The 15,668-nt window shown below is 34.2% G+C and overlaps 1 protein-coding gene across 1 annotated transcript in view; it reads right to left on the bottom strand.

Moving 5' to 3' along the window:
* Positions 1 to 14,750, bottom strand: part of LOC132914318 (cyclic AMP-responsive element-binding protein 3-like protein 2) — a 45,805-nt gene extending 31,055 nt beyond the window's left edge. The window contains exons 1-2 of the mRNA XM_060973342.1: positions 14,350 to 14,750; positions 8,535 to 8,760 (exon numbers count right to left, since the gene is read on the bottom strand). Of these exons, the coding sequence (XP_060829325.1) occupies positions 8,535 to 8,600 (66 nt within the window). The 5' untranslated portion in view covers positions 8,601 to 8,760; positions 14,350 to 14,750. The remainder of the gene's footprint in view (positions 1 to 8,534; positions 8,761 to 14,349) is intronic.
* Positions 14,751 to 15,668: the final 918 nt, after the last annotated feature.

The following is a 15,668-nucleotide window of genomic DNA, read 5'->3' as shown; positions in this document are numbered from 1 at the left end:
CAAAGTCACAGCTGCTTCATAAAGTATACTAAAGATCAAGGCTACGTGTAAAAACGTACATTTCCTTCTTCTCTTTTTATTTTCTTCTTTTTTTTTTTTTTTGTGCCAATGGACACATGTAGATAACGACGTAACGGAATTAATGGCAAAACATGGATTATGCACGGCCTGAATAAATAAACGATAACAAGTGGAGGATGTGCAACTTTATCGCTGGAACGATATCAGGAAATGCATTTTTTAATGATTCACGCTTCCCCTTCGACTTATATGCACTTCTTAAGAATTATATAATTTGTCAATAAAATAGTTTGATTTGTAAACGTACACTTATAGAATTCCAGCTCGGATTTATACAAGCGTTTGTCAGTGAAATAAATTAATTTGTGAATGTTTATCTACAGAATTCGACTTTAGATTCATAAAAAAGATTTGTATATTATAATTCCTAAAATTCTGTATACTAGGTGTATGAATACGACGCTATCGTAGAATCAATCGTTATTAATTTATTTCCTGAAATCGATCACCGTTATATTAATATTTTATTACGTACGATATTACATAAACGCGGAGACACATCGTACCAAGAAAATTCTTATGATTCGTGACATCATTTAAATCGTTAAAGCAAAGTCTGAAAACCCAATAAAATTAAAGGATCGCCAAATGATCCAACAGATATCCATCTTTGAAATGTTACAACTTCGTGAAAAAAAGAAATTAGCAATTTAATGATCCTTCGATTTTACGGACGAGTGTATTGAAGAATCTAATCGAATATTACTACCTGATATTAATTAATAAACATTATACGTGTCAGTGATACGATCTTGTTTTCTTTGTTCTTATCATTTTACGAGAGAATGATATCGGAATTCGATAGTGCATTTATTGATAGTGTTACAAAACAATTTAAAACATGATAAATCGTATGGTATCGTCACGAAACATAGACGTTAGAAAGAGAGTGTTTTCGTGGTATCGCGAGTCTAGCTTCCTTTTCAGCTACGTGTTTCCGCTCGTGAACTCGGTACACGGTTACTTCCGGCTTTTGCACCAAAAACCAGCCAACCACGACACTCCCAGTGGTGGTTGCCAGTAACACGACGTCATGCTTTGCCTTATCGCGAAGCCTAATTAGATTAGATATTTAATCAATGGTCATTGAATAGAGAAGACACTGTTCTCAAAGTCTGGTAAAAGTATGAAATCGAAATTGCTTCGATTTACGTGAATAAAATAAAAAATCTATGAAAACAAATAGCTAATAAAAATGATTTGGCAAAACGCTTTGTCAAGGTATTAAATAATCAGTGTCTATATTCGATCAAAATTATTTCGATTTTACACAGAGTGCTCGATAGAGCGATCGATATTTTGTGCAACTTTTATGATATTTATATTATTTAGAGTTTCTTATAGGCAAATATCTTCAAGTTTCGAAATAACTCGATTTTATAAATAAATAGAAGAAAAGAGAAAAGAAAATTTTGTGTCGTTTAATGTTATTTTATATTTTGCTTTACGATTCGATGAAATATTTAATCCTCGCAATACTATTTACTATTTTAGTCGCATAGCATTTACCACAGATACTGAATATTTAATATCTTGTCAAAGAGTTTTACTAGACGATTTTTATTAACAATCAATGTTTTCATAGATCCGTAGTTTTATTAACATAATAATAACGCGATAGCAGATATTTATGAAAATGGAAACAAAAACATTTTACTTCGTTACATACCGCGTATCATTGACCGTTAACGAATCTAAACTATTATGTTCTACAGAATATATTCTTTGCAATATTTATAGAATTGCACCGTTAATCATCACAATGAGCATTCTATCAGAATGTGAGAAATACCTACTTCTACGCATTTCCTTCTTTAAAGCTTATCGTCCAACGATCGTTTCTCAAAAGCTACGCAAAGAAAAATTGGAACACGTTGATTTCATGAATAGATGCAAGCATTTTAAATTGGAATTATTATTTGCGTTTCTGATATATTTTTGCCCAAACCGCCGTGATTATCCCCACTATAGTTTTAATAAAAAAATATCAATTTACAGATAGACGGTACATATTTCACACGAGTTGTGAAAACAAAATAATCCTATTACCATTCCAAAACATACATTTCCATAATGTACCCATTAAACACAAGCAATTTCAGTAATTATTTTTAATTCTTTTTATACTACGTATATATTTACATCATAGCAAACGTACATTTCATAGAGGTCAAAAAATTAATTAACCAGTCGATCGCCAATTGTACCAATAAGCTTCGATATTTAGTGAAACTATCTCTGTCGCTATTTATATGATTAAAGCAATCGTCCATACCGCATACTAATTTTTTAATAAGCCTATGTCTGCGACAATCGCCTCGTAGCTCTTACATACATTCCCATAATCATTTATAACAGTCGTTAACGCTAATAAAATTTAAACAATTTCTATATAACTCACGCCATTCTAAACAAACCATAAATTGGTAAAAATGTTCCATATAAAATGTTCAATTATCTTTCACAGTCAGCGCGTATATTTTATAAACTGCTCGGAGCAAGAAATTTTCCTCGCAGTAAATTCGAGAATCTTGCGAATAAAGAAGATAGTTAGACCAACTAGCGCTTCGTGATTGCTCGAACGAGGTCTCAACTTTGCTTTTTAAAAATTTCTTTCGAGCTAGACGAGACCTAGTTCAGTCCCAATGGTGCTTTAAATTTTATATCAGGGTGGAAGCGAACATCAGAAGTGTACCACGTTGAACTGGAGCACGACTTTCGAGGCGATTTTGTTGCCGCCATTGCTTCAGGCCGTACGATGCGAGTCCTTGGCGACTCGTACCCTAGTTTTACCGCAATTTAGTACATGTGATACGTCCCACATCGTTTTAAATCGTCACGGACCAACCGCTTGCACAACGATCGCGTTAAAAATAGCGATGTCAGAAAACGACACTGTAATTGGGAGAAATCAAAGAAACAATCTTTGATCCCGTGCAGACATAACAAATCGTTGGCACGTTAGGAGGAAGATCCCGACCAACGAGACTGATTTATTCCAGAAAAAATTCTTCGAATCCTCACGCTTGTCAGGAGTTCCAAGGAGAATTCCACTAGTCGTATAGTTAACTATTATTTTTTTCTAAAAGGACCATTTGTGCCAGATACAAAGACTGACGATGTGGCGATAAATTAGTCACGGTTCTCAACTTGGAATAATGATTTTCCTTTCACGCCTTTCGTGGAATACTATGCGGCTCTTTGGATATATTATATTAAGAAAGAATACGTGCCACTATTATGTCTTAAAGACGATGATGTAGAAAAGAAAGTAGCAGCTGCTTGCTTCGGTCGTCGTTCAAAACATTAGAATTTATAAGTAACTTTTTGCAATATTCAAGCGAAATGAATTCCACAAACAGAATGATTCTACGGAATTCAAATAGGACGAAGATAGTAAGTACTACAAGATTGCGTTTGAAATTCAAATGCATTAGGTGAAAGAAAAACATAATTATAATATGCACTACTAACTTATATTCCTCGTACATTGAACGTCTTAACGGCATACATTTTTATATAATATTAAGAATAAAATATAGTAACAGCGAACAATAATATTTAATAATATCGATTGTCAACGATATTTAAAGATAAATTCGTGAGATCAACTTTTCCTGACATTTTTCCCACACGCAGTGTCAGAATCTCACCTTGAATGTCGCACTGTATAAAAAGGACAAACGCAGACACAAAAAGTGATTGCAAGAAATAAACACGCATATGGTCAAGGCGGAAAGCTTCGTATCGGCTCGGTTGCCAAGCAAACCTTCTTCCTAACAAATCTCTGTCCGTAATAGAAATTGAAAGGCAATCTGTGCCTCCACGATGGCTCGTCATATTTGGGGGAGGGGGTCAATCCCCTTTTACTCAATTACGTCATCTCTCAGACGGTACTGTAGAGGCGTATACTACGCTTTCCAGCGAACCGAATCGTTAAACTTAACGGTGACCACCGCGGGAAAAACCTGCGTCTGTTGTTCCGCGAACAGACGAGACGAAAAAACTGAGAATGATCTGTTGGCGAAATTTAATTCATAGACAATCCCAATGTAACTCGTACTTTATATACCAAACTTATCTCAAAATACAATAAATTCAGAAAAATTTTAGCTGCAATAGCCGGAGATGGCTTTGCATCGAGTAACTCCAATAAATGTTTTTGATCCAAATTGATCGTTATGATAAGTCCACGCATTAATTTCCGGACCAGTTGTTATACAAATAACAGGGAAAAGATTCCTGACCTATATTAAATCAATTTACGATCGCTCGCTATGCCTTGCATTAACACGTAGAAGACAAAATTTAGACAAAATAAGGTACTTCCGATGGCGGGAATTTAAATACATAAGATAAAGTTTCTGTATCAGATTCTCTCGATTTAATTTTGCTTTCAAGTTTTTATCTCCGGTAATAATTACAAACAGAGTGCCTTTCCTATGTTTGTAATGCTTCAAGCTGCAAAAAGACCTAAAAATCATATATTATCGTATTTATATATAAATTCTGTAAACCGTATATTATAGAAAAAAAAAAGAATTAGAATATGACTTTTCATAATAAAATTCGCTAAATATACACCTGATACTGTATATCTTCTTCGGTAGTAGTAATTAAACATTTTTTACTGCTTTTAATAACTACTACATGCCTCTAAACTTCCGTTAGAACGATTCAAAACCCGTTCTTCCAACCAACTATGTACATATTATTTTATGAGAATCTATGTAAAAACAGACACTCGTTAACCCAGCGATCCAGAATTCGCAGACACGACCGGTTATTTTTACAGACATTTTTTACGACACTTCCATCGTTTCACCTAATCGCGATTTTTCTTTATTGCGTAACGAAGGACATAAGGTAAATCTTTGTCTCTTCCGTCAAAGAAAACACGTAGACGGTGCACAATTACGTACAGTGCACCACACTATCTTCCACGGTATCTTCGTAATCGCTCGTAATTAAACTAAATTAAGGTCTTAGTATTAAAAAATCTTTTATTCGTTAAAAATGGAAAGAAACATAATCCGAGATAATAATGTGACACACTTTGGCTATTGTTTATCTTTCAATAAAGAAAAAAATATAATGAATTTGTTTTTCTTCGAGCCTGTATAATATGAAAAATATTAACTCTGGTACAAAATATTGCTTATAGTAACTCGTGCAAGTATTTGAACACTTACTATAAAAATAGTCACGTATGTCACGTATATACTCGACTATCGAGTGTAAGCGTGTTACATAAAACATTTTAAAATTTCATTAGCGCTGCGTGAGACACGACTATCGCGATTATATTCGTAAAATTTCAATTCGATCTAAAAATATATTGTACGCAGAAGCTGGAAAATGTTTACTGCAAATGTACATATTTGATGAAAAATTAGTATACAGCTGGAATAGCCGATTTTAAATATACGATAAGTGTTAAACACGGTCCCACTGAGAATAGAGACTTACCGATACAATGGACCATTGATTGTTTCAATATTTTTATGATCTCTGAAAAATGTACACTTGCATTAGCATTGACCACGAAAAGTGTTTGCACTTTGCCTTCTTCCGAATGAAATATCTTTTGCTCGCGTTCCACGTACATTTCATTTTTATAGAATTAAATTTTTGTAGTCGTACGAAGATACTTTTAAACAATACGAAATTTAATATACTTGAAGCTAATTGATCGATATATACACTGTACATACACGCAATAACGAATAGCAATAATATTCAAATACTTCTCGCAACTACCGTATAAGATTATGATAAAGTATAGCTTGGTCTTTGATGGGTTAACAAATTAAAAATCATTTACTCGTTATAAAAATGTGCGGGAAGAAGGGTGAGACGTAATTCGACGACGCGATAAAAATTCACGCATAACCATGTCGTTAATAAAGATTCCATGCTCGAAGGAGCACGATCGTTAAGGAAGGTTGGTAGTAAGGAGGCACCAGGTCAAGTGGAAAGGAAATTATGTGATGAATATTCGATAAGAAGGTAAATTTCATCGGATCCTGTCAAAGAGTAATTAGCAAACGATAATATAATTGGTCGATGAGGGAAGAAGAGGCGTCGAGAAGGCGGTCAGTGACTAATATAGCTGTAAACACGATGCAAATGACGCAACGATGCGAATCGGGATGGATTGTATTGGACAAATAAACGTTCGTGTAAATATTAACTCGACGATTATCGCACGTTGCCTGATTTAATTCTCTCGATTTTGAAATATTTTCTGAATGGATTTGGAAATTAGCAAAGGTGACAATTATGAATGAGGCTTTAAATTTATGACGTAAATAAATTTCTGTCAATTTGTGTTGCAAATTGCTGTTATCCATCTAATATCCAATTCTTCGTTTTCGATTAACATTTTACTCTTATAGCGCTTGTTCGTGATAAATACGAATCGATAGCGTGGTAAACTTGTAGCATAAATTTCAGCGTCTTTCGAACATTCTACTGTCGCGAACTCTTTTTCTAAGTAGATCAACGTTCGATGTTCGATGTTCGATGTTCGATCTACCTGGAATTGAAACTCCTTTGCTGAAATCTATACGTAAGTGATAATTTTATAAAAAATATCGATAGTTTATATAATTACAAATTTTTAAAATAACGATAAGAATGTTTAACGACGTAATCGAAATGTAATTCTTCCGCTTTCCCTCAGCACTGAAAAATGCAAATGTGGGAGCGCAAGGTGCGACAAGCTGTTGATACAGGTGAATAAACTGACACTAATATGTGCAGCCTTTTACACTCTAACGTTAAACATTTCTCGTTGAACGATATTATAAAATGAATACTCGATGTAGATTTAAAAATATTTTTATCATTATGTGTACAAAGAGTATGCAGAGTAACCGAACCGTAACGAAACAGCTCTTCTTTTCCTCCGTGGAAACTCGAGTTTCGTAAAATAATTACGACGAGATATTCCATTACAATTATGTAAGTTCCACTATTGAAGGTAAAAATAGCCGGCATAAATTAATTAAGAAGTTAAACAGTTGCCGAGTTGAAACATAATATTAAAACGTTTATTGAATGGGTATTAAACGATTTACAGTGCTTTAAATGTCAGGTTTAATTAAAAAGCGTCTAATATCGGAAAATAATTTAAAAGTTCGAAGAGCCGCGAATTCAAAAAGTTGAGAATTTTAATAATTCGAAATTCACAGAATTAAAAATTTCGCGATTTCACAAAATTTGATCGAAGGCATCAAAAATTTCAAGTTCCGATATTTCAGAATTTGAATATTCATAAATTCCAATATTCCAATGTTCTTATATTTCAAAATTTTAAAATTTAAATTAAAATTTAAATTAAATTTGAAAATTCAGATACTACAGAATTCCAAGTTTTGATAAGTAAATTAAAGAATTAAGAAATTCGCAATCCTTACCTAATACAAAATAACTGGACGTTCAAATAACCATCGCAAAGAGTCAATATCATCCACTTTAATTTTCTCAATTGAAATTAACCAACACACTTTGCCACGAATAACCTAACCCAACGACTTCCTCTTCTAAAACGTCCATTACGCCCAACGAATCAATACCAAAGATACTTGCGACCGCCTCCAGAAAACGTAAGAAGTGAAATACCTCGATTCAATCTCTATTGTTCATCTACAGGAACCGCGGCAAACTAATTATACGTTAACAAGCTTTGGTAATGCAATCTGTCAGCAGAAGCAGGAAGCAGAAGTACGAAACACGCGTCTTACCTATTTTTCTTCAACGCTCGTTTCCTCTCGTTCGTTTACCTATCGAAAACTTTCTCGTATCGCGAGGATTCAACGCGTGAGAGAAATAGACTATGTCCATCCTCGTGCGAGTACAGGTAACGTTCCTGGCACACATATTTTACGAGAAGTACGACAATTTTTGGTACAACAATGTCGGAAAATTAAAGGGAAACTTCGATGTATCATAAAGCGAACTTAGTAGGAGAACGATTTCTAAGCCTGATCGTGATATACGATTTATTGACGAAAAAATATCAACCACGAGGGCTGCCCTGTTATCAAACGAAAGAAAATCAGGATATTTTTGCATATGGCAGTGAAGACGAAAATTGGTTAACTTTAAAGTTTATACGAATTTTCTTTCATCTTCGATACAGTGTATTCGAACCTCTATTACACAAATATATTAAAAGTTAAATATGTCATTGTATCTATTATTTTGTTGGTATTCATCAAATAATATTTTTATAATTTGTATACAATTTATAATTTGTATACAAATTATACACAGCTACCTAACCACCTTATTCAGCGAAAATCTGTACCGTATTATACGCAGAGTAAATTATACGACAATAAAATATTATTTGACGAATACCAACAAAATAATAGATATACAAATTATGAATAACAATCAGAAGCAATAGAGAGAAAATGAGGCAAAATAAACGACGATGTACTTACCGGTTCTGAGAGATAGGACTCCCACAGTTCCCTGAGATCGCTGCTTCCCACGTCGTAGAATTCCATGATCCTAAGCTTGCTCGATCGTTCCTAGTGTCGTGCCGTTGCCAGTCAATGAATTGCCGTATAGTCTGCCCATGGAGGATAAAGAATATCAGAAGAATACGGACACGATCTCTCCTCGAGGATACATTGTCTTCCAAGGATACCGGCAGACCAACACTTTCTGAAGGCAAAACGTTCGAGAAGGTTGAACGATCGGTGTACAGTAGTATTCAAAAGTATTTAGGTACTTTATCTTGCTTTTGATCAGATATCGTTTAATTAGGTAGCTTAATTGAACTACTATCTTTAATTGGAGAAAATGAATTTCTTATATGGAACGTTTCAGCGGTCGTAACACAATTATCGAGGAAACGATTTCACGTGAAAAAATAAGCAAAAAACGTAGAATAGGAATTGTTTATTTTATTGAATAGAACTTTTTATTTGTATTAGGCATTCTTTTTTAATAAGAATTTTCTCGGAAACGATTATCCTATATCTATCTTTTTACGTATACCTTCCTCTTATACAAAGTCGCCGCCTTGCCAATTGTTTACACGATTACCGAAGCGTTCTATATAAATTGGTTATCCTGCGCAGAGTTCAGATAATCCAAGTCCTGCTGTAGAATATTGCGATGCGAAGCAGCAGCAAAGTGAACATTTCGGAATTGTCACTTCTCGTACGGTCTGTTCTATCACATGAGAAACTCCTTATCTTCGGGTTGTTTGACTTTTGATTTCTAAACTGTGACTCAGATTCTTCTAGACTAATGGAAAAACTATGATACACGATTACCTTAAGCTGATGAGATAAATGTATAGATAATAAATACATAGGCGATTCGTATATGCATTACTAAATATTTTATAACTTTAAAATACTATTACGATATAGTAAACCACTAAATCTTTCCGAAACTAATTCGATAATACATTCTAAATAATTTTTCTAATATTGCTGCAACCGATAGGAATGTAGAGTTACATTGAAAATGGGACTGCATTTCTCGTTTGAAAAATTAGTTTACAGTTTTGCATTATTAGATTTCCCATAAATGCACAAGCGTTCGCAGTCTATTTATAAGCGTGTTTCTGTGATTGACGTTATCTTGTCTTCCGCATAGTCGATTTAGAACGATCGAACTATATTCGATCCCAATTAAATATGGCAAGCACCATTAGTAATTTCGAACGGTCGTTAATTTTATTCCTACGTTCTCCTCTTTTTTCCTTTACCTTTATATAGGTCAATGACGACGCGAAGAATTTCTACGCTAGCAAACAGTTTCGAAGTAATTATAGTAACTGAGAAAAATATTTGAACACTTGGCACAGAAAACTTGCACTCGAAATTTTATATTTCATTGAATTTCGTTTCGTAACAAAGTGTCAAAATGTTTCGTATAATACATAATATATCCGTACAATGTTTCTACAAATGTTCGAATATTTTCGTCAGCAGTCGCATATATTATAAATTCGAATAGAAATAATTATATTTTTATAGCGACGTAGGAGAAAAATCAGAGAAATTGAACGAATTATTGTTCTCACTTGTGTCTCTATGACACGGAGAAGTGCAAATCGGTTGAACGTGAATCGTAACGTTTGCGAACACGATTTGGTATTTAATATATTCTATTATTCTATCAGTGCAACACGATGCAACGACTATACCAGAGCTTGTACACTGTAACGAGATCAATGGACCTGTCTGTATGAGTTAAGTACATATGTATATATGTATAGCGTTCTCGCGGAGGGAAGGAGAATCGAACGCGTTGCGAAATGAACTGCGACGCGTTCGCTTGGAAAACAATGGAGAATTTCTTCAAAGACAGAAGAGTATCTTTGCTTTACTTTTAAAAGAGACTCGCGCAAGCTTCATTTATATACTTATCTCGAAATTTTTATTTCCATCTTGATTTCGATTTTTACATACGAAATGGATGATTGCACGAATAAAACTTAGACGATTCACATAATCCTATCTTATATAAATATTATTAACATCAACAAATCCGTGTTATCTGCACAAGGAAAGAATTTTATGCCGGTGGACGCACAAGTTAAAAAACGACATACAATTGGGGAAATATAGATTTTAAATTTAAAACATGACAAATCCGTTCTTGTTATATAGCATAGAAAAACCATAAGTTTAGGTATAGTCCTTTTAGCCTTCGTAATACTAATTGTCGGTTATCGCATTACAAATTCGTAATTGCAGTCGTTAACAGGGTTAAGTATCGAGTTAAGTATATCGTTCTCGCAAATAAAAGAAGCATGAGAACGAAAGGAATTACAGCCATGGTTGTAAAAGAAAGAAGGAAGGAAATTTCCATAGAGTTCCCATTGTAATTTATCTGACTTATATTCTACACGGAATACTGCTACTCAAAATCCTGTTGAACGATAATTTTCAATTTTAGTCGACGCTGATCAGTTTTTTTTCGTATAAAAGTTTCGTAATATAGCGATGCAAATACGATAAAAGCTAAATACTAGGATTTTAAAGGATCGTACAAATTAAAAGTATCATCCTGCGTATTCTCAATTAACTATTTCATTGAAATTTTATTGATGTCATCTATATAATATATATCCATTCTGAATATGAAAATGTAAAAAATAAATTATCTGTAATTTAACAAAACTAAGGACACAACAGAGGAAAGAAGAAGCCATGAAAACAATCACACTCAAAATTACGCTATCGACGACAATCCAGATTTCACGAAGAGGAAGAGTTTCCAGGAAATGAAACAAAATTTCCAAACGGTAAACGTCCAAAGAGCGTTCGTTGTGGCATAGCGCGCTATGTTTACACAATTCCGACAATTATCAGCAGCTGCGGGTACATTAGCGAGGTCTGTTGTTCTTCCTGAGCACACGTTACTAAATGTGCGTTAAAAAAACGATCGTATAACAAACTTTTAAACGGCATGTATGTTGGACTCTTCTTCGATCGTTCAACTGATCCGCCTTACTTTATCTCTGTCGCGCCAATAAATTTAAAACCAATCATCAGACTCGTGTTAATCGTGTCCGACCTTTTACTCAACTGGGAAGAGTTCCACATGATCACCGATATCAAACAGAACTGGTATATTTCAAGGAAACACAGTTGAACATAAAAACAAGTTCGCGAAACTTTAATGTGAAAATGAATCGTGTGATGGCTCGTAACTAGAACAGTCCAAATTTCGGTTTTTTCATATAGTGGATTATTAAATCCACCTTAGTAATAAACATAGTGAAATCGTTAATACTCAATCATAACTGTTTATATAGAAAGAAAGTTGCGGTATAAGAATTCGTACGTTATAGTTAATTTACGTTACGAATATTATTGGCTATGAAAACGTTTTTTGGTTATCACTAAGTATTGTCGGTAACGAACATTTTTTTCTTACTTCCGATCATCGTAACTTTTCATTCGCATTGTCGATAATTAGTATCTCTCTAAAAGGAAAGGAACCAAAGAGTCGAACTTTAGCAGTTACCGCGATATAATGATTATTTTATTTAAAATACTAAACATGTATTATTTTATTGCTGTAGAAAAAAGGTAAACATGGACAGAAATGGTTTTTGCTATGTACCTTTTAATTATTTTAACGAAAATAATTTATTTAGCAGGTACTTTACGTGTTATGTACATATGTACGTATCTTTGATCGATAGCAGGATCGAGATAACGAGCGGTAACATTTTTTCCGGAACATGAGCGTGGAGTATGATAGATACACCTTTGATTATCGTTTGAACGAAATACGATGTCGTTAAATTTTTTATTCGCGTTTTTATAACTACGAGGCAAACATAAAATCCTCATTTCTTTAGAGATTGAAACGATTCGAAACATTTAGTAAAGATTATACATTTTTGAATGTTATTGATTTTCTTCTAACAGAAAATTCATACAATTTTTCTACTCCAATTTACACGATAGTTAATTGAAACGATAACAAAGTTTCGAGAATTAAACGTAGCCGCTCGAACTTGTACATTTGGTAATTTTCATAACTTTCTAAGTAATCTTTATGTTCATTAATAACTAGTAATTTTTTCTGACAAAAGCTGATAATTCTACAAACGTTCAGAACACTACCCATTACTATTTTTATTGAAAAACTCTTAGAAACTTAATTTTATTTAGTCTTTTACAAATAACTGAAAAGCGAAAGCAATAAATAGTATTCAATTTGTAATAAATATCAACAGGTGTTCTAATACCATTGATACGTTAGTATATGCAAGTAGACGATTAAAAAATTACATAGTATGTATACATATGCAGAAAATTGACAAATGAAGATATATATGTATCTAGAGGGTTAAAAAGTATATGTATATAATACATACGTAACTATCAATTCATACGATGTTATAGGAGGTTTATTAACGTTTAATAGCTATCCGTCTGCTACTCTCGTCTGATGGAAAGGTCATGCTCGAAGTAGAATTTGTATCATGATGAAATTGTCACGTTTCGTTTTACGATATTGCAAAACAGATTGGCATGTACGTGAGAGATTCGACTGCCTCTTTGTATACAAATATTTGAGCAACATACGAGATAACGTTTTGAAAGAAGCATCGGCAACTGTTTTATCAACGTTAACGCAATGCCGGCTGTGTGAACCGCCCTTCAACGCGATATGATGCTTTTAAACCGAATCAAACGCGTCCCTCCTACCCGCATTCAGCTTCCACATAACGCACCCGGTATTATCATTAACGTTTAGTTTCACATTCCCATTAAACACCACCATGTCGCACTCTCTATCCTCTCGTGAACTCTATTTCCATTATAACCATCCTTAACATGAGAAAATATTTCAAAGACATTAACACATTGCCGACCGTGCGAATTGGCAATAACACTTTTAAACTCAAGCACACATAAAACACACAACGCCCAAACAATAAAATAACGATCGTTTTATAACTCGTATAACTTTCACAATATGCATGAAAATAAAAATGTTTTAAAATTTAATATTCAATCGAAGTATGGTGACGTTTAAAACAGAAATTTTATAATTTGACAACGTGAAACTGGTAAACATATCAATTATATTTTTTTTATCACTGAAGAGATTCGAATAAGGTTATGTTTGTTTTTGAAAATAATTAACTAACAAAAGATAAATTGAACAAGACATACATACTTCCGTAATTCTTCCGTAATTTCAATGAAAACTGACTATCAGTATCATATTTTATTCTGAACTATATTGTTACAAATGTTAAAAATATATCTAAACATATATTATATCGGCACAAAACGAACGCGATGTATGTATCACTAAGTAAAATAAACAAATCTCTTCAATTGGTCTTACAACAATATATTCTAAAATCAATAAATTGTCTGTATGTTAACATACATAAACTCTGTTCAGGTAGTGCTATAAATAGAACGCAATTGGAAAAATAAATACGAAACTACTAAATGAAGATAGAGTTACAGCTGGATTGGCGCGACAAGTGGTTGTTCAGAGTGATACACAAACAAATTCGACGAAAATAGTACAATCGTCCCTAGTTATGAGCAATTTCTACACAAATCGTCAAGAGGATTACCCCTTCGCCTACTAATACACCCACTCGATGCAATCGAAATGCACCAGATGGAACGAAGTACCGGCTCAATGTGACCGACTTGCACGCGCGTGCACGTGCACTCGATTACAAGTATATTTGTATCTCGATAAACAATCCATTTGCAGAAGATATATAACATACGAGCTAATACTAACCGAAGAAAAGCTGGAGAACCGCGAATTCCCGTTGGTACAAGGAAAAATCACCCCGATGGAACGAGTAAAATTACACAAATATCTTGAGCCTAACAGAAAGGCCACAGCACTGATCGAACGAAACCCGCACTGTACCATACGATGCACTCTGTTCGCAACCAAGGCGCCAATGAACATGCAGGAAATCGGGACAGCGGGATCGATAGCCAACACCCGTACACCTATGAACGTATCGGGCCACCAATAGGTTACACGAAAGCAAGCTCTTCGGCGTAAGCTCGCCGCCAAACACGGATGACCTGACCTTCGATCGGTAAAGTCGACTTCCGTATAAACCAAAGACGGAACGATACACGCGCGTTCACGTTCTCCGCGTAAATGCGCGATCGGTCGCACGTGCTGCCCGGCCGAACCTTCGCTAGTTCTGTTGGTTAACCAATCAACGCGGACCACCTGTTAACAGCGTACTGAACTCTCGTAGCACGTCGTGCGGAGAACGACGCGCGCGCAACCGTTCCTTTTCCCGCTCCGTCATGGCGGCCAGTAGTTTGAAATCGGGTTCCACCGGCTTACGTGCGTCGCGATAATGTTTGATAATTGTGTTTTGCGTGTGCAGTGTGATTTGTGTTAGGTTCGAAACGATTCATTCCGCAGTGGAAAATTGTGTAGAGTGTTGAGTGTTTGGGAAGCGACTAATGGACAAAAATTTTTGGAAAGGGGTGGATTGATGGAATGGCGGATAAGATCTTCTTAGACAATAGAGGACCATATTTTTATAGAATTACGACAGAACAGGGATAGTTCGAGCTTATTCCAGTAACTGTAAGTATATTGTTATATCCTTAAGATTAACGAGGCTCGAGTATTGTGATATGTAATGTAACATTGCGAAAAGTTAAGACACGGGTAATGAAGTATCTGACCATATTAATCTGATAAACAATGGTTAATTTTCCGGTTAGTGTTTATTATCGGGAACCTGTTTAGTGGTGTATTAATAAAATTCTATTTAAAATGTAGTTAGTGATTGCAATTCATGTTGTAAAAATACTCATATCCACGCTGGTATCGACTTCAACATGGATCCCAATGTAATGTTCACGCACATGGCGGGAACATTTAAAAATTCAAAAGTTGCAGTACACCAAAATTTACTAAGTGCAACAGACAAAATTTAAGTTTCCGTTCAATGTCTAAATACTCAAATTGAAACTATGAATTTAAGAAAATATTTTTATAAAAACAAAATGAATTTATATATATAATAATAAATTCATGTGTATTTAATTTAGGTTAATGAAAATAATATTATTTTTCGG

Source organism: Bombus pascuorum, chromosome 14 (genome assembly GCF_905332965.1).
Source record: "Bombus pascuorum chromosome 14, iyBomPasc1.1, whole genome shotgun sequence".
NCBI lineage: Eukaryota > Metazoa > Arthropoda > Insecta > Hymenoptera > Apidae > Bombus > Bombus pascuorum.
This window is presented reverse-complemented; position numbering and strand designations above follow the sequence as displayed.